Consider the following 25187-nt stretch of genomic DNA (forward strand, 5'->3'; position numbering starts at 1 on the left):
CAGCACAGGGTCCCCCCATTGCTGGCACCATGTACCCATAGATCCAGCACAGTGTTCTCATGTCCCTGCCTTTCTCTCCCTTTTTTGGGATGACCTGGGGACACCCCACACCAATCAGAACCATGGGGACACCAACTCGATGGCTGCTGACAAGTTCGGGTGCCCAGGCCAGCTCTGTAACTCGAGATACCTATTTTTGTCCCCAAGTGTCTATTTCTGTCCCCAGACCTCAGAGCTGGCAGCAGGGGGATGGCACGTTTCCCCCTGCACCCCATCTTCTGTGGGTGTCACCGCGTTGGGGGGCTATGTGTGACGAAGCCACATGGGTGCAATGACCTTTTCTCACTGGGACACCTGTTTTGTCCCCTAGATTCGGGGAAAACCCCATTGACACATGGGGGACATCGCGGGGTGGCTCAGAGGCCAGCAGGAGCCACTTCACGGCGTCCCTCGGCGGTCCGGCATCCCTGCAGGTACCGTGGGCAAGGGGCTCGGGTGGGAGAGCCGAGGGGAGCGGAGCCATTAAGAGCAGCGCGGCCCCTTTAAGAGCAGCGCGGCCCCTTTAAGAGCAGCGCGGTCCCTTTAAGGCCGCAGCCACTCTTCCCCCGCGTGCTCTCCGGCTGCGCTTGCCGCCCTCTGATTGGCTGCGCGGTGCGTGAGAGTTAAAGCGCTTCCTCCGCAGCTTGCGCGTCCGCCGAAAAAAGGAGTCCCGGCCGTTCGCCCCGTTGCGCAGTGGGCGGAGGGATCCGCGGGGCGGTGCTTCGGCCGGGATCACCTTGGCTTTGCGGCGGGGCGGCGTGCAGAGCGGCGGAGGGGCTCGTAGAGGACGCGTCCGGGCACAGCCGCGGCAGCACCAGGAGGTAACGGCGGCCTCCGGCTCCCACAGGGAGGGCGTTGAAGGAGGGCGGGTAGCCGAGGCCGCCGTCATCGTCGCCGGACCCGGCGTTCAAGCGGGAGTGTTAAGCTCAGGGCAGGGCGATGAGACGCCGAGGGGGCGCTGAGGGGAAGGGCGGCTCCACGCGGCTGGGGTAGCGGCGGCGGAGGGATGGATGGATGGATGGATGTGTGTGTGTGTAGGTGTGTGTGTGTGTAGGTGTGTGTGTGTGTAGGTGTGTGTGTATGTAGGTGCGTGTGTGTAGGTGTGTGTGTATGTAGGTGCGTGTGTGCCCCCAGCGCTCCGCCCGCCCGCCCTGACTCAGCCGTCGGTGCCGCGGCCACGTGCCGTGTCCCCGCTCGGCTCTTGCCGAGGCTCCCCGCTCTCCCAGCCCCGTGCTCCCATCCGTCCCCCTGTAGCCGCCTGCCCGCTCCCTCCGCCCCGCTGCGGCCTTTGAGGCGCTCGGGGGCCGTGAATGGGGCTACGGCGCTTTCGTTGGCGGGGGGCGGCGTGCGGAGCCCGCTCGGTGCCGCTCCGTTAAGGCGCAGCGCTGCTCGGGGAGCGGGTGGGAGCGCGGGGCCGGGTTCGGGCATCGTCCTGCCCCAGGGACGGCACTGGAACGGGAGGGGATGGCGGGGGGGTGTTAGAACTGGGGAACCGCCCTCCGACGCCGGCCCGAAACCGCCGCCGTGAGCGCTCGGCCCGCTCCCGAGCCGCCGTCGGACGGTTGCGGGAGGCGGAGGAACGAACGGGCTCGGCCGAGCGCCGCCACCACGTGCTGCCGTGTGCGGGGGGAGGGGGCGGCGCCGCGCGGTGCGGGTCGGCACGTACGGCATGGGCGGCACTGGGGGGTGTGAGCTGCGCGGGGCATAAGGGGCATAAGCTCCACGCCATAAGTTCGTCGCCCGCGCTTCTTCCCTTCTGATTAAACAGGCTTCGCTTGAGCCTGCCCCGTGCCCTTGTCCTCTAGGAAGGGCAGCCGCAGCACAGCAGCGCGATGCCCAAAGCTCATCCTCCGCCTTGTGGCTCGGCGTCCCGTCCCGGCCGTCCCCACGAGGGCTGCCTTGGAGGCCATCTTGCAGTTGCATAAGGATGCGGCGAAACCTCCCGCAGTACGAGTCATCCCCCCCTCCCTGCCGGGGGGCCCGCCGTGTTGGCGGCGTGCTGGGAGCCCGGCTGCGTGGCCGTGGGGTGGGGATGGCGGTGGGGCTGAGCCTCCGTCGTGCCCCGGGCACGGCTGGGATGCCGCAGCCGGACGTTCCGTAAGTCACTGAGTCACCCCGCTGCTCGGCCCGCTGCCCTCCAACGGTCCGGCCCTTCTGGAATGTTCAGCGGCCGGGGAGGCATCGGCCATTTTGAGCGTGCCCTGCCTGGAATGGGGTGATACCTGGAGGGATTTAAGAGTTACGCCCCGAGAAAGGAAAGCTGCTTTGTGCAGGGAATCAGGCTTTGCGAGGTATTACTCCCCACCCCCTTCCCAGCTCAGCTCACTGTGCCTGCAGGTGTTTCTTAAAAGACAAAAAGTGGGAAATGCCAGACGTTCCTCTTGGGGTTATAAAACAGCCCCTTGGAGCATCCATCCTTGCAATTGGAATGCAGGAGGAAGCAGAGGAACGTGGGGCTCCCTGCAGCCCTGCAGATGGTGGCTGGGTTTTTATTCTGGTGCCGTGTTTCTTCTGTCCTCCCCATACAAGGTCACTGCGTGGCTGCAAAATCTCAGGGGATTCTGACTCCAAGCAATTTAACTCTCCTCCCTTCTTAGACTATTGCAAAGCCTTCGGGGCTTGAAAATCACACTTACAAATGACTTCAGTGGGTGGGGAGTTTCCACAAGGAGGAAGCCGCCTCCAAAGCAGGGCGGCTGTGCTCCTGTATGAGCTGCACTCAGTGCTCTGTTCTCCCCAGCCCTATTCCCTACAGCCACTATTCCCCGCAGTCACACAGGCTCTTTCTGCTGCTGTTTGCAGAGGCAGTTTCCTGGCAGAGGCCCTTTGTCCTGTCCAGCAGGTGCTCCAGGATGCACCAGCAGATGTTAGAAGGCTGAAACACAGTGTTCAGGTCTGAGCAGCGGGCATCCCTGTAATAAAACGCCTTTGTTGAGGCTTTTATGTGGGCAGGCTTTCTTGTACTGACTGAAGTGAATCAGCAGCTTCTGGCAGGGCTGAGGTAAAGGCCGCCTGCCAGGACAAATTATGGTTTCTGCTGGCCCATCTTTGCGCTCCATTTCATGCGTCGATGAGGTGATGGTGAGTCAGGGCTGCCTGCGAGAGGATCTGCACGTAGGAGGGGGGAGCGGCTGCTCAGGGACCTCCGTGCTCACACTGCTCCCTTCTGCTCAGCTTTAGAGGAGCTGCTGGTTTATTAATGCCCTGTGCAGATGGAGGTGCAGCGTGGGGAAAAAAATGGTGAGCTTTGTTCATGTGCCAGATGGGAGTGTGTCCCTGCATGGCGCAGTGTGCCGAGGGTGAGCAGCCCCCCACACCTTGGGGAGCAATGCACTGAAGCTGGTGGCAGCAGCATGCGAAAAGCTGAGCCTTGCACAGGCACAAAGTCCTGTCTCACCTGGCTGTAAATGCAGGAGAGGACAGGCAGGTTTTAGTTGCGTTGCTGATTGAGGACAGAATTCCCAGCCGGGTGTGCTCCCATTGCAGCACACATCAGTGTTTCACTTCAGCTTTCTCATGGGGTTGGGACCTTCCCCGCTGTTCTGGGGATGCTTTTGTCTCATGGAGGCAAACATGGGATTTCTTACTCCCAGAAACATCCAGTCTTATGCCCTGTGGAGGCTTCGTACAGATGCAGGGGCTGTGGGAGACTGCTGCTGTTTATTTGGAGGAGGACATTCAAGGATTCTTTTGTCTTATTTGCATCGTCTGCCCCGGTGTTGTGTTCAATCAACTCAAGTCTGATTATCTGTGCGGGCTTAAAGGCTGGGTTAAGCCTAGGTGCACTTGGTGTGCTGAGGTGTGTCCCCGTGTGCAGCACAACTGCAGTCACACCAGCTGCCTTGATCCCTGGGCTGCTGGCAGAGATGGGCTGAGAGCGGGCAGGGAGCGGGCAGCACGCTGCCTGTGCACTGAAGCGCTTGAATTTTGTTGCGTTGTGTAGCTGCAGGGGAAGACTGGCAATGAAGAGAAGCTATGAAGGGAACTTCTGCATAGAAGGCAGGTGAGCTTTGGGTGGCATCCATGGGGAATGACATTTAAATAGAAGTGTGTCTTGCCTGTACCTAAGACTCTCAAGTAGGAACATAACGATAGTCTGACCCAGTAGCAGCTTTCTTGTTACCTCCATATTCATCACGTGGGTGTGTTGGTGTCTCTGCATGGTGAACGAGCAGGGGCGACCCTTAAACCCGGCACCATTTTCTTCTCTCGCAGACACCGAACATCAGTAACCATGTCAAAGCACCACGATGCAGGGACCGCTTTCATCCAGACCCAGCAGCTGCACGCTGCCATGGCAGACACCTTTCTGGAGCACATGTGCCGCCTGGACATCGACTCCGAGCCAACCATTGCCAGAAACACCGGCATCATCTGCACCATCGGTACGTGGCTCCCAGATCCCACATTGTAAGCTCAAGCTGTGTTTGCTTGTGTTGGTGAAACTCGTTGTGGGAATGTGGGATGGCTTCAGCCTTTATCCGTTGCGAGGGCTGTGCCTGTCTGTTGAGACTTGACTTTCCCATGCCTGCCTGCCCAGTTTTATTGCTTGGATTAAATTCAGTGATGTCTGAACTGGTTGGGTTCAAACGAGCTCCTAGAGTCAAGTTAAGACAAAGGAGCTGCTTTCATGTTGAGCAGTCTGTATCCACTGTGCTTCACTTATGCCTCCACGTGAAACAGCCTGATGTTTGTGGGTTGTCTCATTATCATATTATTAAGTTAATATTCAAACTGTTTCCTCCTTTCAGGCCCAGCCTCCCGCTCTGTGGATAAGCTGAAGGAAATGATTAAATCTGGAATGAACGTTGCCCGCCTCAACTTCTCGCATGGCACCCACGAGGTAAGGGTGGGGATGGGGCTGACACTGCCCTGAACTTGTGACTGCTGATCCCTTCCTTCCTTCCTGCAAGAGGAGACCAAGGGAAATCCAGCTTACTCCAGAGCAGCTGTGGTAGTGTAGGAAGACAAAACTTTATGCTTGTGGGAAGTGTGCCAGCTGTAAATACCAAGAGTGCTGATAACATTTCAGTGCTTTCTGGAAGCAGTTGTTTCCACACCCTTCTGTGCACCTACCTCTACCTGGGAGCCAGATAGCTGATGTGCGAGTTCCTTCACTTCTTCCCCACCCTCATGGGGAAGTGAACTCACATTTGCTTTACAAGGCTGCTGCTTCTGAGTTACTTGTGCACCTCTGCAGCAGTACACAACTATCAGTTGTCACCCTGCTTCACTGCTGGAGGTTTTAGAAACAGTCAGTGAATAACCTTGTCTCAAAAGATATTTGTAGTAATTAGTGTGTGCATTTGAAAGAATTGAGCTTCTGGATTTGCCTGGCTAGCCAGCTGCTCAGGTTATGTTCCTGGTAGTCATGAGGAAAGCAGTTCCTCGCTTATGAGGGGCAATAAACTTCTAAGAGTAAGGTCAGAAGAAATCAACACTGCTTCTGGTGGACGAGCCCTTTTTGATATAAATAGATGAAATCCTCAGCAACGCTACAGGAGCAGATGATCCTGTTCCGGGTTGCCCAGAATGCCACCCTCAGCATTGAGAAGAGTTCTTATGCTGGCTGCCCTCCAGCCTTTAAAATGTCAAACTGTAACCAAATGACAGTTGTCTGTGGCTTTAATTAGTGAACTGTGAGCCCTGAGGTGTGTAACAGCTTGACCTCTCGCCCTCACGGCCTTTAAAGGCCACAGGGCACTGCAGAAACCAAAAGGTCTGGTGTTTAGCTGTGCGCAGCCGTTGGACCATAGCTGTATTAGCCTGTAGTAGCAGCAGTGTGCACGCTGTAGCTAACCAAAATTCAATGTAAAGGGCTGTATGGGCTGACTTCACCCCTCAGGTCATGTGCTGCTACCAGTCGGGAGGCTCAGCAAGGAGTTGGTGGTCAAGCCTGAGCCTTCTTAGCTGTCATAGCACAGTGCTGTGGTTGGTGTGCTTGTTAGCTGAGGTGAAGGAACAGGGTATGTGGCTTAGCCTGGGGAGAAGTGCAGCCCAATTGCATGTTTGGTTTAGATGGAGGTTAGGTGACAGTGGTTGGTCTTGCTGCAATCTCCTGCCCAGTTTATCTGTCAGCTCTAACCAGGCAAATCTGAGTTCTTTTCTGGATCCTCAAGCACTCTGTTGTCCACTACAGTTGCCTGAGGTTTTCACGTGCTGTGCACGTTTCAGTTCCAGTGTTTATTCTAAAACACCTAGCAGGGCTTGAGTTAGCAACTAACCAGATGCTAGACCTTGAAGCTCTCTCATGGAGGAAGTCTGCTTTTACTTCAGCCCTTGTCAGCATTCCTGTTGAGTGTAATTCTCAAGGAAGTCAGAGTCCCTAGGAGCTGGTCATTGATCTGTATCAAGTAATAAAATGTCCCAGGTGACTGAGAGCAGACAAGCCCCAGACTCTGCTCAGACATGTTTCCTCTCAGTCACAGCTGTGGTGTGTGGAAGGACCAGGTTCCTCCTCAGACTCCACTTGTGCTTTTAATAGCAAACTTAATTTTTTGTGCTCTTAAGAGTTAACTGCAGTGTGTTTGTGGCTGAGGGTGTGCACACCAACCTGAGCACAGCTTGCTGCAGCTGCATCTTCCTGATCCCAAGGCAGGTGATGTGAGGGCAGCCAGGTGATTCAGGCTGCATGCTGTCAGCCCATGCCATGGGGAGGGGAAAGGGCATTTCTTATCTTCCGGAGTCTGCCAAGTATTGCATAACTCTGTCAGGCTTATCTCTAGTGTTGTTTAAACTAGATAGCAACCTGACTTGATGATCGTCTGAAGCTTGTTTGAGATGATTGGGATGGGAATTTCCCTGTGAAACTGTTCTGACATTGGCAGTACTAACAAAATGCTCTTGTGCACGTGGAAGGGTTTTGGAGCGTGGTGTTCAGTGACAGAGCTTTGAACTCCTGGCTGTGGTTGCTTTAGCTCTCAAAATAAGATGCAAATATATAAAGGGTTAATATCCTCTGAGTTAATCCCTTGTTGCAGCGGAGATTTCAGCCAGAGTTGTGAGTGTCCACCCATATGCCAGACAGCAGAGTCCTTGGTTCAGTTGTGTCTGTGGGACTGATAGTGGGGGTCAAAAGGCAGTGGGGCACCTTCACTTTCACACTCTGAGGGGAAGAGGACAGCAGCTACGTACAACTGTCACTTAGCTGTGATGTTTTCTTGGTGTGTCAGTCCTCCAGCGAATGTTATATCATGCTTTGAGTAGTATTTGGGTTATGTAGCATGAGCATTGGAGTAGAAGTCAGCGAAAGTTTCCCTTTCTTTTCCTTTCCAGTATCATGAGGGCACAATTAAGAATGTGCGAGAGGCTACAGAGAGCTTTGCCTCTGACCCCATCACCTACAGACCTGTGGCTATTGCACTGGACACCAAGGGACCTGAAATCCGAACTGGACTCATCAAGGGAGTAAGTTACTCTTTTATTTACCCCCACCTTTTCCAGTGCCTCATACTAGATACCATTGTTCCCATGGCCTGCTTTTTCTAGACAAGGATTATCTTACAAGAACAAAATAATTGTGTGCAGTGTTTGGCATTTGTACTAAAGAGCCTGCACAAAGTGCTGCAAGCTGGGCTGGCAGCTGTGTGCTTGGGTTGGCTTTTTTCCCCCATGTTTTTTTCTGAAATATTTGTTTTGACACGCAGAGTGGCACAGCAGAGGTGGAGCTGAAGAAGGGCGCATCTCTCAAAGTGACCCTGGACAATGCTTTCATGGAGAACTGCGATGAGAACGTGCTGTGGGTGGACTACAAGAACATCATCAAAGTTGTAGACGTGGGCAGCAAAATCTTTGTGGATGATGGTCTCATTTCCCTGCTGGTTAAGGAGAAAGGTGTGTAGCAGCTCACATAGGATTTGCTAGCTCTGCCTGTTTGCTTTTCCCTTAGAATGTGTGATGTTCTCCCCTCCAGAATGGTTCTTTAAGTTCTGCATTGAAGGAATGAGCACTGAGATCTAAGTCAGTACTACTATGAGTTGTTAAACTTAAAAAGAAGTTTCTCAGCTTGGGGTAATTGAGCTGGTGTTCACTAGTCATCCAAAACCCACTCTTACAGATGAATATCTGGGGGGTGTGCTTATGCCTATTGAACTGTGTTAATTCATACTTCCTACTGAGAGTTGAGCAAATTTTACAACATGAAACTTGTATGTTTTGTGGTTAGAAACTGAACCAGCTTTACTGGTTGTTCAAGGGAAAGTTTATTTCCCCACTGTTTCCTTCATGGGGATTCAAAAATCTGCCCAATCCTGGAGGTATCTCCTGTAACCCCAGAGTGTGCAGGTGAGGTGCTTGGATATTATGGGATGCCCATGTGCAGAAACACAGCCTGCTAGTTCTCTGAGGGAGGCAGCCCCAGTGTTCTCTGCATGGGGGGGAAAAAGAGACATCTTTCCCAAAAGCAGCACAGTGGGTTTATGCCGTGCTGCCATGGGTATGTTTCAACTCATGTGTGTTGGGAGTCCAAGGAGAGCAGTGTTGTGATTGCTGTAATCACTGTTGTTCTTGGGCAGCTTTGACAGGATGGGGTGTGGGAACTGGTGGTGGGGAGCGTGCGCTGCTATGCTCTTACTGTGGGAATGCGTCTGTTTCAGGAAAGGACTTCCTTATGACTGAGATTGAGAATGGCGGCATGCTTGGCAGTAAGAAGGGAGTGAACCTTCCTGGTGCTGCAGTTGACCTGCCTGCAGTCTCAGAGAAGGACATTCAGGACCTGAAATTTGGTGTGGAGCAGAACGTGGACATGGTGTTCGCTTCCTTCATCCGCAAAGCTGCTGATGTCCATGCTGTCAGGGAGGTGCTAGGGGAAAAGGGAAAGCACATCAAGATTATCAGCAAGATTGAGAATCATGAGGGTGTGCGCAGGTGAGCTTTGCATGAGTGTCACTGTGAGTCCTTCACTCTGTAGCAGCAGAAGGATGCAGCCCTTTCACACTGCATCTCCTCAGAAATCTACATCACTTGTAGTATGTGTGAGTTCAGATGTCAGTGCTCTGGATGTGAACTGGTGAGCTAGTGCATGGAGTCACCAAATCTGTGACAGACCATTAGACTGGAATGTCTCAGTCTGAAATGAACTCTTGTTCCTCTTAATCTGTTTATATGTAGCTTAGGAAACTGTCCTATGGCATGACCTTGTTTTCTTTCCTCCTCTTTGGGTATTACAGAGTACCAAAATAGCACCTGGAAGGTCAGTGTGCTGATAGGATATCTGTGAATCAGGCTCTACAGTGATGCTTCCTTTCAGAAAAGGATGGGGACAGAGCAAAGGGCCACCCTCATAACAAAGGGGATAACAAATCTCTCCTCTTGTCAGGTTTGATGAGATCATGGAGGCCAGTGATGGCATTATGGTGGCCCGTGGTGACCTGGGTATTGAGATCCCTGCTGAAAAAGTCTTCCTTGCACAGAAGATGATGATTGGGCGCTGCAACAGAGCTGGCAAACCCATCATTTGTGCCACTCAGGTGTGTAGAACACAAAGATAGCTTGTATAACTGCTGGGTGGGAGTGTAAGCAGCTGTGCTGTGGAGATTCTGGGGGCAGGTCCTTGATGGCATTTGCTAGCGGGTGGGAAGCAAAAGACAAGAGGTGTTGCAGTAGCTGAACAACTCATCTTCAGGCAAATCAGGGATTTCGGATCTTTTCCATTAAGGTTTGGCTGCTGAAGGCTCTACCCCCTTAAAACCTTGTACCACATGAGCCTTTTGAGCTGTGACCAAACAAATTTTGGGGGAAAAAAACTTGCACTTTGCATCATAGGGCAGCACATCTGTGTCTTACAGAAGGACTGCTGAGGCGCTGTGTCCCAGGTCTTTTGAAAGTTGCACTCATGCTGCAGCTTTAGAAGGAACTGAAAAAAACAATATGATCTTACTGTGGGGGCTGCAAGTGTAGGAGGAAGATGATACTCTGCAGCTTTAGTACAGATCACAAGCAGGCATTCCTTAGGCACTGGCAGGGCTGACTTTCTAGCAGAGCTTGCTCTGGGCACAGGCTGTGGAGGTGTGTGCTTCTGGGAGGGTTGTGCAGACTGGTTCTAGGCAATCATTAGGTGAGATTCTGGATGTACCAGCCACGTATTCCCAACCAGAACATCGTGTTAGTAGCAACCTCAGAAAGGGACAGACGCATACGCTGCAATAAATGAGTTGGGTTCCTTGGACTGAGCCCTGGTGCTGAGAAGTTGAATTGAAAAGTGAGAATACAGTATCCGTGGTGTAGTTAAATCCCTTCAGAAAAGGAGTAAGTGTAGAGTGGGAAGAAATTGTGTTGTCTTTTTTGTTTTAATTCAGAGCTTGTTAGGGAGCAGGCCCCTCTTGGTTCTGTAACTATGGAAGAATGTATCTCCCTTGGCACCAGTGAGTCTCTCCCTACTGCTGAAAGTCAGATTATATCTTGTACTTTACATGTGTATGGAGGTGCCTTACTGAAAAAAACAGCCCCTTCTTTCTGCTATATTCTGACTCTTTTGGACTTGTTTACCTGCAGATGTTGGAAAGCATGATCAAGAAGCCTCGCCCAACCCGTGCTGAGGGCAGTGACGTTGCCAATGCAGTGCTGGATGGAGCGGACTGCATCATGCTGTCTGGGGAGACCGCCAAGGGAGACTACCCGCTGGAGGCTGTGCGCATGCAGCATGCTGTGAGTATCCATCCTGATGCAGGTGGCAGTGCTCTGCCTCCCATCTGAGCCCATACCTAAAGATGTAAATGCCCGGTGCAGGTGGCAGCACCTAGTGGCATAAAGCAGCAGTTCCTTGGTTCATGTTTCCACCATGGGATTTGCTTTACCTAAAGTGGCCCTGAGGGCCTGGAACCTTGCATTGAATGTTGCATGCTACTGTCAGGTGGAGCTGAGAGCTGCTTTTACAGTGCTCAGATCTAAAACTTCAATTGAACCACATTCATTTTGATTTAAGGCCAAGATAATGGCTTATTGGCTGTTACCTTGGTATGGATATCTTTGAATGCCTTGTGCCTTTTAGTGTTTTTAATGCCTTAAACTTGCCCAAGGTCAGGAAGCTGCTTGTTAAGCAGTGTTTGTCTAGATAACAAAGTGTTAGCTGACTCCTCTGGGTTGGGGGAGGAGGGGGGGGAGTATTGGTACAGGGTGGGAAGAAGGCTTGAGGTGTTGCATCCAGCAGCTGATGCATTTGGTGGTGGCAATGTTTGTTGCACAAATGCTGACAGCCCCATGTTTTTACATGCCTGAACTGCCAGAAAGTTCTGCTCTGCTTAAGTTAACCCAGCTTGTGTTTCAGTTCACCAAAAATCCTGATGCCAGGCATCTTGAAGGTACTGGTTTTCCCCACTTGTGAGGGTTGTGAATCATGATAATTTTACCTGCAGTTCAGGTGATACAGACAAAAGCACTTAGCTAGAGTTTCTGCTTGCAGTGGATTTTCTAATATCTTTTATCTGGTCAGTATGGAGTGGTGTTTTCTCACATAGGAAATAAAACATGACTTAACTACTGGGTAGTGACTGCTGGCTTAAAAGCTGAGTTCTAACTGAGGACTCAAAAAAGTTGATCCTTAGTCTTTCAGCCCTACATTGAGGCCTAAATCTGCCTACCACGATTTGGGAACTTACTGCCTTGAATGCTGCAATTCTGGCCTGAAAGCTTAATTAGATATGGCACAACCTGTCTGAGTCTGTGGCTCTGTACCTCCCTGTGTGTGCAGGGTCTTCCTGCAGGGCTGGGGATAATGGTGCTCCTTCTGCCAGGCCCCCAGAGATGAAAAGTTTTTACCTACTTTGCAGTGGAGCAAATCTAGATTTACCTTGTTAAATATACTCACAGGCAGCAAGGTCATCAGCAGCACCGAGAATGAGCAGGGCATGCACCCTTTGCACCACTGAAATACTTTAACTCCCCTCTCCTAGACTTTTGCTGGGTTGCTGTGGGCTTTCACAAAGCAATCACTTTCCAGTGAGCTTTGCAGCAATGAGCTTTCTGTTTCCTGACTGGCATCCCTGCAGCAAAAATAGTGCTTGCAGTTTGGCAGTGAGTTTCCAAGTGTTGTGCAGGCTGTTTCCTACTTATTGCAGTGGGCTTCCTTCCACTTGCAGCTGATGATATGCAGTTGTCAAATGCTGACGTGGCCCTCCTGTCTAACAGGACAGTGCTGTGCATGGCTCTTCCAGTCCCTTTCCTCTCCCACCCTGCAGTCTCTACCTGCATGCCAAATGCAAACACTAACTATTTCCATGCAAGTAAAGCCAGCTGTGATGTGCAGTGAGGCATTGCTGTGCCCTTCTGAAGCCATCGTCAGAGCAGGCACTTGGGCACACACACGCTGACTCTTGGCAGTGGGGAAGTAGCCTTCCCACTAAACTCAGATTCACTCTGCATGTAATGCGCAAAGCTACCTTCCTTTGGCCTGGAAGTTGAAGGTGTGTTGCCTGCCTGCCAGTGCCTGCAGCGTTTTCAGGTAGAGATATGTACTCCGTATTCCATTTGACCTGACAGTGTGAGCCAGCAAAAGCAAAACCGATGCTTTAGGACTGGCAGCTTGTGTTCCTGTCTGTCACGTGTCCTCTTATATTTAGACATAAGACACTTAACTGCTTTAGCTTAAACTGGTATCTGTGGAAGAGGGATAATTCCTGCATCATGAAAAATAATCCATTAGCACCAGAGTAGCAAAGTTTTTATTGGAAAAGGGATCCAAGTGGAAAGCTTCCATGACAGTGGCACTACAATCTTTGCTTTATCATCAGCTTGTTGTGCACTGTGTGGCAGCTGTTCAGATTTGTGAGAAAGGGGATGAAATGTCCTTCAGAAGATCAACCTTTGCATGCTTGTCTAGTCTCTGCAAGCCTTCTTTATCGGGTTGTCAAGGACAAGTGCAGCTTTCTGAGATGGGAATTGTATCTTAATGTGATTCTCATGGTACTGGGATGAATAAATCACGGAGCTTGTTGTACACGCTAAGGCTGTGACCAGAAGTCCTTTAATTGTGCACCTCTGGCCTGTCTGAGCCTGGCGTAAATTCCTCGCTTTACATGGTGAGGCAGCCCTGTAAGGAAGGCTTGCTTCTGTTTGTTCCCTTCTTACTGAAAGAGAAGTTGGTACAGCACTTGGAGGTGAAACTTCTTTGGCTCTTAGTTGAACTGGGTGAAGCCAGGAAGGGAACGCATCTTCTCTTTCCAGGGAAGATCTACCAAGAAGTGAAATGAGCAACCACACTAAAGTGTAGTTTGAGGGCTTCAGTTGTAATCCCTGAAAAGCAAACTGCGTTTGGTTGCTCTGAGAAGAGTCCAAAATACAGCAAAAGTGCTGCCATTAAAACACCTGCCAGCTGGATGGTGTGGGGCAGCCAAAGCAGCTGTGACATGCAGTACTGCACCTGAGAGCCAAAGAGTGTTTCACAGCCTGACCTTTAATATCCTCTTGCATGCATTACTGTGCAATTAAGGAAATTAATGTGATCTCATGTTGCTCTGGTCTACCTTTTCCTTTTTTCTTTACTCATTTCTTCTCTGCCCTTCTTCCTCGGGCCTGCAGATTGCTCGTGAGGCTGAGGCCGCAATGTTCCATCGTCAGCTGTTTGAAGAGATCTTACGCCACAATGTACACCAAAGGGAGCCCGCTGATGCCATGGCAGCAGGCGCGGTGGAGGCCTCCTTTAAATGCGTAGCAGCAGCTCTGATAGTTATGACAGAGTCCGGCAGGTAGGGCTCAGAGAGGGGAGAAGCTTAGGCTGCGTAAGGTAACTGATGCTCGTTCCCAGCATGCAGGTTAGATACGTGCTGTGTGTCAGTCACTGCGTGAATGAGACCACGCTTAACATTGCAGGCATTCAGCAAGCAGCATGCAGCTCCTGTACCCACAGGGCAGGGTCCCAGGTAGGTAGGAGCAGAGCAAGAGTGCCTGGCAGTTGGGCATGCATGGCAATGGAGTGTGGGCTCAGCAGGGTGAGGTGCCACCAAGTGGGGAGAAAAACTTGGAGGATCAAATTGCTTGTTGGTTAAGGTGGTGCTGAAGCCAATTTTGGCTCTTTGGCAACTCTTCTGAAAGCCAGAAGCTGGCAGCAGCTGTGTGTCACCTCTGTGACAGCACTTCGCCCTACCCTGTGCTGAGTGACTGACGTGAGTGTTGTCTTCCCGAATGCACGTTGCTCTTTTAGATTGCCCGTGAGGCAGAGGCCGCCATCTTTCACAGGCAGCTGTTTGAGGAGCTGCGTCGCCTGACCTCCCTGAACTGCGATCCCACCGAGGCCGCTGCTGTTGGCGCTGTGGAAGCGTCCTTCAAGTGCTGCAGCGGGGCCATTATTGTCCTCACCAAGTCTGGAAGGTAGGAGGTCACAGGCTCCCTCGGGTCATGCCGGCTCCGTGACCAAGTTGGGGGAAGGAGACCTGCACACTGTGCCTTGAAATAAAGCTGGAGCAGCGGAGCCCAGGTTTTGGCAGCAGCGATTCCTTGAGAGGTGGCAGAGATTTCAAACATCTGCACATATGCAGCACTGGGTTTCCAAGCCTGCCAGCGTGGCGTCGGCACCAGGCCCTGCCTCTTCCTGTTCTGCACAGCACCTCTGCCAGGAGTGGAGGGGAAAAGTAAAGTGCTGCAGCTTCCAGCTTCTTAGCAAGAAGTCCTCAAGTTAGCAGTAGAGGTAGAAGTTCAGCAGATGCAGGATCTTTCCCTTTCAATCAAGGCTTTGTCCTCTTGAAGGAGCTGTAGTTTGGCTGCTACCCTGCTGAGCCTTTTGGGCACCAAGCCAGCTCCCCTAAGCACAAGAGGGGTGAAGAGAGGATGCTAAACCAGAATTGTCAGGCAGGAGGACTGGATGCGTTGCAAGTTGTCACAAGCTTCCCAAAGCCTTCCTGTGAGTAGTTGTGAAGAAGCAGGCAGCCAGCTTCCTGTGCAGCCAGGTGAGCTCAGCACCGTGTCCAGGTGAGGCAGTGATGCAGACTGAAGCTCTGTAGGGAAGGATTTCTGACCAGCCATGCTGATACACCGCTCTGCCTGTTGAGTGGGAGCGAAGCACAGGGCTATACAGCCTGGCTGTGAGCTTTTCCATCTAGAGGAGCCACGCTCAGAGCGTGTTGGACCATAAGTCTCAAACTACTTTCTGGAAGAGAAGCTGAGTATCTTACATGGAGCAGAATTAGTGCTGCAGCGGAAACGTGACCGTGTGCATGCTGGGCACGGCCTGCCTCAAGAACCCTCCAGTGAACCCTTAACCTGAACTTACAGCTTAGAATGATTGGAAGCAGCCATTTTGTGCAGAGATGAGAAACAACTGTATGAGCAGTGAGTTGTGGATACCCTTCTAAAGTTTCTTTGTGAAAGGTTCCAGTCTTACACTTGACCTTTTTGGAAAGATTTGAACTCTGGTATTTGAATATTTTTAGCTGTGGATTCTGTTACAGCCTTGGAGTACCTGTGTCTGTTAGAGCTGCTGTGTGGGGAGGATTGTCTGAGAGCTGGCATGTGTGAACTGGGGGCTTTTGAACCGAGTTCTTGCTGAGCTTGGCTGCGGAAAACAAGGTTTGCAAAAGCTAGTGAGGCTGTTGGCATGTGTGTCAGAAGGATGGAGCTGTAAATGGCATGGCCGGGCAGCTTTAATTTTGTTGGCTTCTACAAGCAGAGCCCAAGGGAGGGGAGGCTGTGTTTGCCACCCAGTGTGTGCTGCCTGCTGTGTGGAGTCTTTGGTCACTGTGTGTGGGTAGCAGCCTCCTTCAGAGCAGCCCAGTGCTCCCTGCACTCAGACCAGGTGAAGATGCTTCAATGCTGCTTCCAGCAGCGCATCTGGGGATGAGCACGTGGTTTTAAACGTTGGCTGCTGCTCTGGAACTTAAACCCATTGGTGGGCTGTGGTCAGACCCATTTTTGGGGGTGACTGCCTTTCCCTGACCAGGATTCTGTCCTCTGGAAGCATCTTCCTCACAGTGCTGCTGCCACAGCCTTGAAGTGGGGGTTGACAAGAACAGCGGAAACTTGCAGGGTTCCAGTTGAGATGCCAGGGAGAGTTTGCAGAGGACAGAATAAATGGCAGCCAGCCACCTTCACATAGCAACAGAGACAAGTAGCTGCTTGTGTCTGGGGCCAAAGCATGCAGATGGCACTCCTGAAATGTGGGGGTGTGACAGTCTCCCCCCACAAGGCTGGGTAGGATCTGTTGCTTTCTGGTGTTGCTCAGCCCCGTTGCTAAATGGAGGGATTGAGTGCTGAGCTCTGCTGGTAGAACTTGGCTCTTGCAAAGTGTTGTGCCAGCATCCTCTGGTCCCAGCCTGGCACACTGAGAAGTGGCAGAGCCTTGTGCTGCAGGCAGGGCCGCCCCTCTGCTTGTGCCTGTGCTGCAGTGCCGTGTCTCACCCTGTGTCTGCTGCCCTCCTTACAGGTCTGCACACCTGGTGTCCCGGTACCGCCCGCGGGCTCCCATCATCGCTGTGACCCGCAATGACCGAACAGCGCGCCAGGCACACCTGTACCGCGGCATCTTCCCTGTGCTGTGCAAGGAGCCGGCACACGATGCCTGGGCAGAGGATGTGGATCTGCGTGTGAACCTGGGCATGAATGTTGGTGAGTGCCGTGGTCCTGCCCTGCTCTGGGGGCTGCAGCAGGACGTGCAGCACAGCGTTAGTGCGGCCGTTGGGATGTGGGGAGCGCGGTTGCGTAAGTGCACTGCATCTAATGGGGAAATGGGACGCTGGTTTCGTCACAGCAGCCTTGAAATAGCTGCCAGCAGGAAACCAGGTTTGCTTCAATAAGGAAGAGAAGGGGGGTGTGAGCAGACCCAGATGCTGATGCTTTTTCCTTCTCTTTCCCCAGGCAAAGCCCGTGGATTCTTCAAGTCTGGGGACCTGGTGATCGTGCTGACGGGCTGGCGCCCTGGCTCCGGCTACACCAACACCATGCGGGTGGTGCCCGTGCCATGAGCTGCCGGCACCGCCACCTCTTCACCCCCACGCTCCTTCCCCATGCATTAGGCCAGCAGTCGCTTGTGATATCCTCCTTGTCCTTAGCGTGGATGTAGGTTGCTCAACACCACCGAGTGCAGCAGCGGGGGAAGAGACCTTAAATCACTCAGAATACTTGAAGTGTGTAGTTGTTCCCAGACCTCTCCCTGTAGTTAAGCCATGTCCGAGCTCCCCTTAGCTTAGCGCTGCCCTCAGGGTGTGGCTGTGCTGCTCCTTACCCGTCTATGGGCAGGAGCTGGTGCTCGTGGTAACGGTTCTGCTGCTGCACACGCGGCTCCCCCGGCTGGTGCCCCTGTGCGAGGGGTTCTGGGTCACACTCCAAAGCTGCTCCCGGCTCCAGCAGGTGCTGCTCGTTGTTCTGTGTGCGGGGCAATGGGGGCACGGCTCATCTCCATCAGCCCCTGCCCTTAGTGGTGTCTGTCCGTTGTCACCTTTCCTCTGTTCCTTCTGTCTGGGCCCCTTTTGGCTCCGATGGGTGTATCGGGTTGTGGAGCGCCACTGTGCACGTCAATAAAGAGCTGAGCACCCCGCACGGCGCTTGGTGCGTGTTGTGTCGCGATGGGGCGGGACTGCGGGCGGAAAGAGGACGCGGGCACTTTAAGGGGCGGGGCGACTGGAAGGGGGCGGGGCTACGGCCGGGCCTCCACCAATCGGAGCGGAGGGCGGTGCGCTGCTCTGAAGGGACCGAGCTCAGCAGCACCAATAGGAACGCGGGGTGGGGGCGGGGCATGGCGGCGGGCGGCCAATGAGCGGGCGGCGTGGCGCCGCGAGGCATGACGGCGCCGGGCAGGTAGGGGCGGCGGGAGCGACACGGGTTCGGGACCCGCGGAGCAGCGGGACGGGGGGGGGGAGGGGACGGGAGGGAGAGCGGCCCCCGGCACGTACCGGGACGCGGCACCGGGACAAGGGCCGGGCAAGGAACGTCACGGCGCCGCTCCCTGCGGCCCGCAGCGGATCCCCGCGTCCAGGCGGCGCCGAGCGGGGCGCCCCGGCCCAGCGGCTCCGTCCCGTCGGGTCGGGGCTCACGGGCCGCCCCGCAGCGCCGATGCACGAGCGGGACGCGCCCCACAGGAGCCCCCGGCCCATGTCGGGCCGAGACCGGCTGCAGGCGGCGCACAGGGAGCGCAGCGCGGAGCACACGGACGGCAGGTGAGAGCCGGCTGCATCGGCACGGCACGGCACGGCGCGGACAGACACCGCGCTGAGCCCAGCATTGATCTGCCCGCAGCATCGAGGCCCTGAAGGACGAGGACGGAAAGAAGTGCCACAGGGAAGCGGTGAGTCCGGGACGGCGGGACTCCGTGCTGGGCTCCGTGCTGGGCTCCGTGCTGGGCTCCGTGATGGGCTCTGCTTTGGGCTCTGTGATGGGCTCCGTGCTGGCCGCGGGGGCTGGAAACAGAACGAAGTGTTGGTTGTGAGCGCATCCTGCCGCTCCCCGTGGAGCCCGTGTGGTTCTTTGCGCTGTGCCCGAGGTAGAGCTTTTTAGAGCTTTTTGGAGCTTTTTGGAGCTTTTTAGAGCTTTTTAGAGCTTTTTGGAGCTTTTTGGAGCTTTTCTCCTCATCTCCAGCCCAAAGCGATCGGGGAATGAAAAGAAGCCGAGGACGGCTCCCCCCGTTGGGTTTGGTGCTTTGAGAATGATGCGGGGAGCACCCGGCTGGCACAGCGTGTCCCCGCACAGCAGCGCCCCGGGGCTCAGGGCTGCCCAGGACCCGGAGCAGCCCGGCTGTGTGTGCTCAGAGCGCGGGTGCGCAGCACAGCGCCGCCGAAACCCTCCAGCTGGTGTCGTGACGCAGGAGATCAGCCCCGTAATCCAAAGCCACGCTGAGCGGGTGGGCATCTGGAGCGTGTCCTGCTCCTGCAGCGAGGACAGCACTTGGGCGCAGCAGGAGGCAGCATCCAGGTGCACTGTGTGCCTGCAGCTGTGGGGCAGCGGGTTCTCAGGGCTGCCCCACTTTGTCTTGGCAGGGAGCAGCTCCTTGTCCCGGAGCAGATATATTTAGCCAAATATTTGGCCGATTATTCAGAGGCATCTGGGAGGGCTGAGTGCCAGGCAGGCTGCCAGGGAGCCGGGCAATTCTCCTGTTGTGTTGGGGCTGAGGGCAGCTCGGTGCCCCCAGAGCACCGGGGTGACAGGGGAGGGGGAGGTCTGGGCCGCCCCCAGGTGATGCTGATCCTGATCCTCTTAGAGCTGCACTGATCCAGTGGCAAGGTGCGTGGTGCAGGGGTGACCTTGGTGCAGGGCTGTGCTGCGTTTCTCCCTGCCCGCTGTCTCCCTCGGGTCTTTGCCTGGATTGCAACTGTGCCACGAGCGCTGGCGGAGGGGCAGGGGGCAAAAACCCGCCTGCGCAGCCTGAGTGGATTTAGTGCAAGTCACTGAGCTTCTGCCACACTTTGAGCTGAAACTGAGTGTTATTGGAGCACCTGGAGGTGTGCACTGCTGCCAGGCTGCCCACTGCTCCTGTGCAGCGAGGAGGGACCGCAACACAGACTGCCATGGCACGGCGCGACAGGCACAAAGCAAGTGTGGCACTGCTCTGTGGGGCAGAAGGGAGGAACATCCATCAGCAGCATCATGGAGAGCGAGCCTCCCTCCTTCCTTTGGCAGCTCTTTAGGCAGCTTGTAGCTATTGCAGGGAATGTCTGTGGGACTGTCCTGAGCCGTGTAGAGCTGGGTCTGGTGTCCTCTCCCCAGTGCTCCTATCTCCTCCTCCTCCTCACTGTTTTGCTTTCCTCTGTTGCAGACTGCCAGCAAGTACAACTCCCAGTACCACAAGCTGTTCAAGGACATCCCGACGGAGGAGAGCGTGCTGAAAGGTGGGCGGCGCAGCGCGGTGTGGGGCAGGAGCTGTGGGGCTGCCGTGCTCTGACACCGCTCTGCTCTACAGTCTGCTCCTGCGCGCTGCAGAGGGACATCCTCATCCAGGGGCGTCTTTACATATCCCCCAACTGGCTCTGCTTCTACGCCAACCTCTTTGGGAAGGACATTAAGGTAACGTGGTGCCCAGTGCAGCCCTCCCCCCGTGTCCACTGCCCCATCCCAAAGAACTTCACCTCTCCCCTCCCCATGAGCCACTGATGTTCCCTTCAGTGCTTTGCACTGAGTTTGGCTGTGCCTCTTTCTCTGGTGACCTGCAGGCTCTGCCTGGGAGAGCCAAGTACTGCGTTGGTGCAGAATCCCCCCAGACAGAGCCTGGTGTGAAGAGCTGAAAGGTTCTAGAGGATTCTGGAGGGGCTGTGAATCTCTTTTGGCATTTCTGCCTGATTTACGCTGATGTTCCTCACTGATGTTGTGGCTGACAGGGATCTTTGAGGGAAGCGACTTCCTTTCAAGCTGGGCTGCAGAACTACATTATTTATGTCGGCAGCTTGAAACAAATCTATCTGCAGAGGCACAGTGCGTCGCTCGCCGCGCTGAGCGCGTTGCAGCTCTGCAGATTGCATCCTGCCTGCTTTTAACTGCGGCCCTGTTTGCAGGAGCTCTCGCAGTGATCTTTTGGGACGCGCTGTGTTTGTGTTGGACGGTGGTTTCCCCGCGTCCTCGCTGTTTTGGTCAGGCAGAAACCGACTCCAAGCTGAGATTAACGCTGGGGGGTTGCCATGACCTTTAATGAAAACAAAGCAGTCTCTGGGAAGCGCCAGCTCCCCACGTAACTCACCGTGTCCCCGCCTTCCCAAAGTGATCGTGCTCCCCGTGTGCTTTGCCTGCAGGTTGTGATCCCGGTGGTGTCCGTGCAGCTCATCAAGAAGCACAAGACGGCGCGGCTGCTGCCCAACGGGTTGGCCATCACCACCACTGCCAGCAGGAAGGTACTGCGGTGTTGGGGCTTTCCGTCCTGCTGGGCTGCTGAGGAACCGAGCTCAGCTCTATGCTGGCGGCTGTCCAGGGCAAACACGGAGTTCTGCTTTTGTTTCTGTATTTCACTTTGTTTCTGTCCGAAGCAAACACTGAGCGAAACTCAGCTGAGCTCAGCCAATCCCTGCCAGGCTCCGATAAACCTTTAAACTTCTTACAGCTGAGGAGGGAAGAGGGTTTGGGCCACAATTAGGCTGACACAGAACAGTTAATTGGCTGAGTGTGAGCTGTGGCTGAGCTCTTAACATGCGCTGCTTGTTGCCTGCTGAAATGTGCTGACATAGCCCTGCTGGGTGCCCTGCGCCCACTCCTGGCAGCGCTCCGTGGTGGCACCGTGGCACCGCATGGGCTCAGGGCTGCTCAGCCCAGCTGCTGCTTTGCAGCCCTTCTGCACTGCTGAGCTGACGTGAGCTGCTGTTTCTGGGATCCCTCTGGTCAGTCCGGGTGCCAGTCAGAGCCATGGGGAGCAAAACTGGCCCTGAAAAAGTCTGCCCCAAGCTTGAGCTGGCTGCAGAAATAGAGCTGGAGAGCTGAGCAGGGAGGTGGTGCAGGGAGGGCAGGGGGACGTGGCTCACAATGAGGCAGATTTGAGGGCAAGATGTCTCTGCCTGCCCTGCAGATGGGGAACTGGCGCTTCAGAACTCCTGGGCACATCAGTCTGTTTTCTGGTCTGTAGGAGGGATTGAGCTCAGGGCTGAGGGAAGCCCCTCCCATTGCCCCCTTTCTCTTGCAGTACATCTTCGTGTCGCTGATCTCCCGTGACAGTGTATATGACGTGCTGCGGAGGGTCTGCACACACCTGCAGGTAACGCTGCGCGTGGCTCCCATCCCACTCTGCTGTTTTCCATCCCAGCATCCCACTGCTTTATTTCTTGCTTTGGGCACACCATTGAACATCACAGGGCCAGTCCTGCCCTCAGCGTTCCAGCAGGACGTGACCTGTCCCTGGGGTGTCACACAGTGTCCTGTCCCTGTGACCTGTTCTGGGTCACAGATGAGTGAGGCAGAGCCCTCGGAGTTCCTGTGCTCGCCCTCACAGGGTGTGGAGAGGCAGTACTTATAATCTGGTGGCTATTCCTGTTCCACCACTGTGTGCTGCTTACTTTTCCCCAGATCTCCTTATCCACACGGGGGGAAAAATGCCACAAAGTAAAAAATGTGAATTAAAAAGCCTGATATGGAGAGGAAACCATGGCTCCTTTGGCTGGAGTGGAGAGGTGCCAGGAGCAATCCTTCTGCCTTTGAAGCACATGGAAAGCGGTGCTGGAGCCACTGCCACCTGCTCCAGTATTCCTGTTTTCCTTCTCCACGGTTCATCTCTATGTTCTGTAGGGTTTTTGGGGAAATGGAAAGCATCTCTGTCAGAGCACAGAATTGTTTGAGTCGGAAGGAACCCTTAAATCTGCCAGTGCAATGAACAAGGACAACCCATTGCTCCATCAGGTGCTCAGGGGTCCCCTTGGCATGACCTGAGTGTCTGCAGGAATGGGGCAGCTCTGCCTCTCTGAGCACCCTATGCCAGGCTGTGAGCATTAAAGCACCTCCTTTGCATAACAGCACTCTGGTTGAAAACCTCAGAATGTAATTCTGTAACTCCCGTTGGAGTGAGGGAAGGTGGTCTAACCCTGTCTTCTTCTCCCTCCAGGTTTCGAGTAAGAAGAGCCTGAGCCTGAAGGAGCTGACGGAGGAGCCCGATGCCGTGTCCCTGGTAAGGGTCAGGGTGCGCTGTATGCTGAGGGCTCTTTCTCAATGCTTTAAAAGCAAAGGCCAAAATGTGGGAGGTGTGCAGCCAATGTGGCACTGCTGGGTGCTCCCTGGGGCTCGCTGATGGACACACAGCTTCTGCGCCTCTCTGCTCCCACTGCAGCCTCCTGATCTGATGCAGTTTGCAGTTGCCATCACTGATAATACGCTGGGCGTTGCGACTGGATCAGCCAAAAGAATGGGACAAAGGCCCCCTTGTTCTGTTGTGGCTGATGTTCAAGGAGCTGCTGCAGCTGGTGCTGGTCCTGGTTTGTGGCTCTGGGGGTGCTCAAAGTATCACTGAGCCACTGTGGGGCTGCCCTGTTCATAGTATCATAGTCTCGTGCGGGTTGGAAGGGACCTTAGAGACAACCCCTGTTGTAGGGTTAGGGGGTCTGGGCTGTCAGCGTTGGACCCCTGTGTGCTGACGTGGGGCAGTGACCCACAGGATACGCCGTGTGAGCTCTGTGTGACTCTCCTGCTAAAACACATGCAAGGAGAGCGCTTCTTTGCGGCTCAGGGGTTGCCTGGGGGTGTTTGGTGGCATCGCTCATTCAGGGATCTCCACAGGAGGTGATTGTTCCTGAGGGCAAGTGGAGGAAGGTGTCCCCTGCCTCGCTGTCCCTGTCCCTGCCCGATGCTGACTACCAGTGCATCCACCGGACCTCTGTCAGCAGCCTCAGTGCCAAGGAGAGCTTCACCTCTGAGGAGCCCCTGGCCTCAGGTGAGGGCTGTGCTGGTGTGGGGATGCTGGGAAGGAGGAGCTGGGCGTGCTGGGCTAGAAGAGGAGGGGATGCTGGGCGTGAGATGGAGATGCCAGGCAGGAGGAGCTGGGCTCACTGGGCAGAAACTGCCCATGCTGACTCCTCTCACCTTGCAGAAAGTGCAATAAACACAGAGGAGGAGCTGGAGGCCGAGCAGGGCTGCGTGGCGGAGCTGAGACCCTCCGACTACCAGCTCCTCAAGATCTTCATCGTGCTGTAAGTGCGTGGGGGGAGGTGGGATGGGGATGTGGGGTGCGTGTGAGCATTGTAACTGTTCCTCCCACCCAGGATCTGCCTGCTGGTCGTGTCCTCCTCCTACCTGGCGTTCCGCATCTTCCGCTTGGAGCAGCAGCTCTGCTCCCTCAACCGGGACTACCTCTCCCGCGGGCACAGGAGGTGAGGGACCATGTGGGCAGTGTGAGCCTGGGGATATTCTGAGTCAGAGCAGCTTTCCCCAGCTGCTCACTCCACTCTTCCACAGGTGACCGTCACTCCAGCACAGGATGAGGACCAGGCAGTAGCACTTTGTGTACAGAGCCAGAGGGGCTGGAGCCATCTTCCAGCTGAACCCTGTGACTTGCACGTGGCCTGGCATCCCCTTGGCCATAACATGGGACCAGACTCCTGCTCCCCACAGGGCCACCTGCTGGCTCATGGCCACGGCTGCCAACTCCCCGCCAACCCCTTTCCTCCCTGGCACACTGGGGGATGGTGTCTTGGGGGAACACAAGCCTCCCTTTAAGACTTGCTGCTAAAACGATGCTGGTTTGTACTCCAGATGAGGGTTGAGATGACCCGAGGCTCACTGTGGGCCCTGTGACACGTGGATGGGCCGCTTCTGCCCTGTGTGAAGCTGGGGCAGGTGCAGCTGCACCGCTCTCTTTGTCTCTCTGACCCCCTCCTCCACCCAGACGCCGCAGGGATGGGGGGTGCCATGCTCCCCTGAGCCCCTCCATCCCGGAGCAAAGGGGCACACAAAGCACTTTAGGGTCCTCCACAACGGGCGTCCTTGCTGGGGACCGTGCCTGGGAATGGTGCTGGACCAAGGCTTCATTAGCCCTGCTTGCCTCGTTAAGATGTCCCAACAGGCCTGGCTGAGAGCAGCCATGGCCATGTGTCCGTACGTGTATCAGCCTTTGTCACCGTGCGGAGCCATTTGTTGAACCCTTCCCTTCAGCTCACAGTCGGGTGTGCTGGGGAGACAAGGGACACCTGTGCGATTTCTCTGTTGTATTTTTCCTGTTTTTTGGGAACTAAAAGTGCTGTTGGGGCCAAATCCCTGAGCCCTGGGGAAGAGCTGGCTGCCCGGCTCCAGGCTGTGAACTATTTTAAATGATAATAAATGGTGATTTTTCTAGCAGTGCCGTGAGCATCCTGGTGTTGGTGCCGGGGTTGCAGAGGGATGCTCGGTGCTCCTGGATGTGTCCTCTGGGTGCACAGGGTGAGGACATGGCTACGTGAGGCCTGTCCTGGCTTAGTGCTGGGGTGGTCGTGGCTGTCCCTGTGCCGTGGCCGGGGATGGTGGTGTCCCTTTGGATGGTGGTGTCACCTTGTGTGCCCATCCAGGAGACACCGTGTGCTCGTGGGGGCACTCTGTGTCCTTCCTCCAGCGCCGGGTGAGCGCCATAACGGGTCCATAACGGGTCCGCAGGGATCTGGACGGATCTCCCAGCATTTGTCTCTAATTGATGGGGTCAGGACAGATTTTGGGGTAATCCGAGGCGGAATGTGCCAGGGCCGGGTTCTACGCCAGGTGGCAGCAAAGGCTGCGGGATCGGTGCTGCGGCAGCGGCAGGAGCCGCCTGGGGACCGCGGCCGGGTGCGATGGGCTGAGCCGCCTCCTCCTCCTCCTGGAGCAGC

At 54.9% G+C, this 25187-nt stretch overlaps 2 protein-coding genes across 11 annotated transcripts; both read left to right on the forward strand.

The window, feature by feature from the left end:
* Positions 1-229: 229 nt before the first annotated feature.
* Positions 230-17499, forward strand: PKM (pyruvate kinase M1/2). 8 transcript variants are annotated; one of them, XM_015872372.3, is made up of 12 exons: positions 802-860; positions 3983-4042; positions 4255-4424; positions 4791-4882; positions 7315-7446; positions 7686-7872; positions 8634-8904; positions 9356-9506; positions 10531-10683; positions 13552-13718; positions 16388-16569; positions 16819-17499. In XM_015872372.3, the coding sequence occupies exons 2-12, from the start codon at positions 4002-4004 to the stop codon at positions 16923-16925; spliced, it is 1653 nt and encodes a 550-aa protein (XP_015727858.1). In that variant the 5' UTR covers positions 802-860; positions 3983-4001; the 3' UTR covers positions 16926-17499. The 8 variants fall into 8 exon arrangements, with proteins under 8 accessions (XP_015727856.2, XP_015727855.2, XP_015727858.1 ...); XM_085515977.1 differs by lacking the exon at positions 13552-13718 and adding an exon at positions 14174-14340; XM_085515976.1 differs by lacking the exon at positions 802-860 and adding an exon at positions 3219-3279.
* Positions 17500-17725: 226 nt separating this feature from the next.
* GRAMD2A (GRAM domain containing 2A) lies at positions 17726-24687 on the forward strand. Of its 3 annotated transcripts, XM_085516020.1 has the most exons (12): positions 17726-17757; positions 18039-18116; positions 18196-18244; positions 19709-19781; positions 19853-19956; positions 20676-20774; positions 21554-21625; positions 22466-22528; positions 23134-23287; positions 23444-23543; positions 23616-23723; positions 23809-24687. In XM_085516020.1, exons 1-12 carry the CDS (start codon positions 17741-17743, stop codon positions 23810-23812), a joined length of 921 nt encoding a protein of 306 aa, XP_085372146.1. In that variant the 5' UTR covers positions 17726-17740; the 3' UTR covers positions 23813-24687. The 3 variants fall into 3 exon arrangements, with proteins under 3 accessions (XP_085372146.1, XP_015728014.1, XP_032302844.1); XM_015872528.3 differs by lacking the exon at positions 17726-17757 and having other exon boundaries at positions 17769-18116; XM_032446953.2 differs by lacking the exons at positions 17726-17757; positions 23809-24687 and having other exon boundaries at positions 17875-18116; positions 23616-23727.
* The last annotated feature ends 500 nt before the right edge of the window (positions 24688-25187 follow it).

Source organism: Coturnix japonica, chromosome 14 (assembly GCF_054131305.1).
Source record: "Coturnix japonica strain WE chromosome 14, WE-NBRP24, whole genome shotgun sequence".
NCBI lineage: Eukaryota > Metazoa > Chordata > Aves > Galliformes > Phasianidae > Coturnix > Coturnix japonica.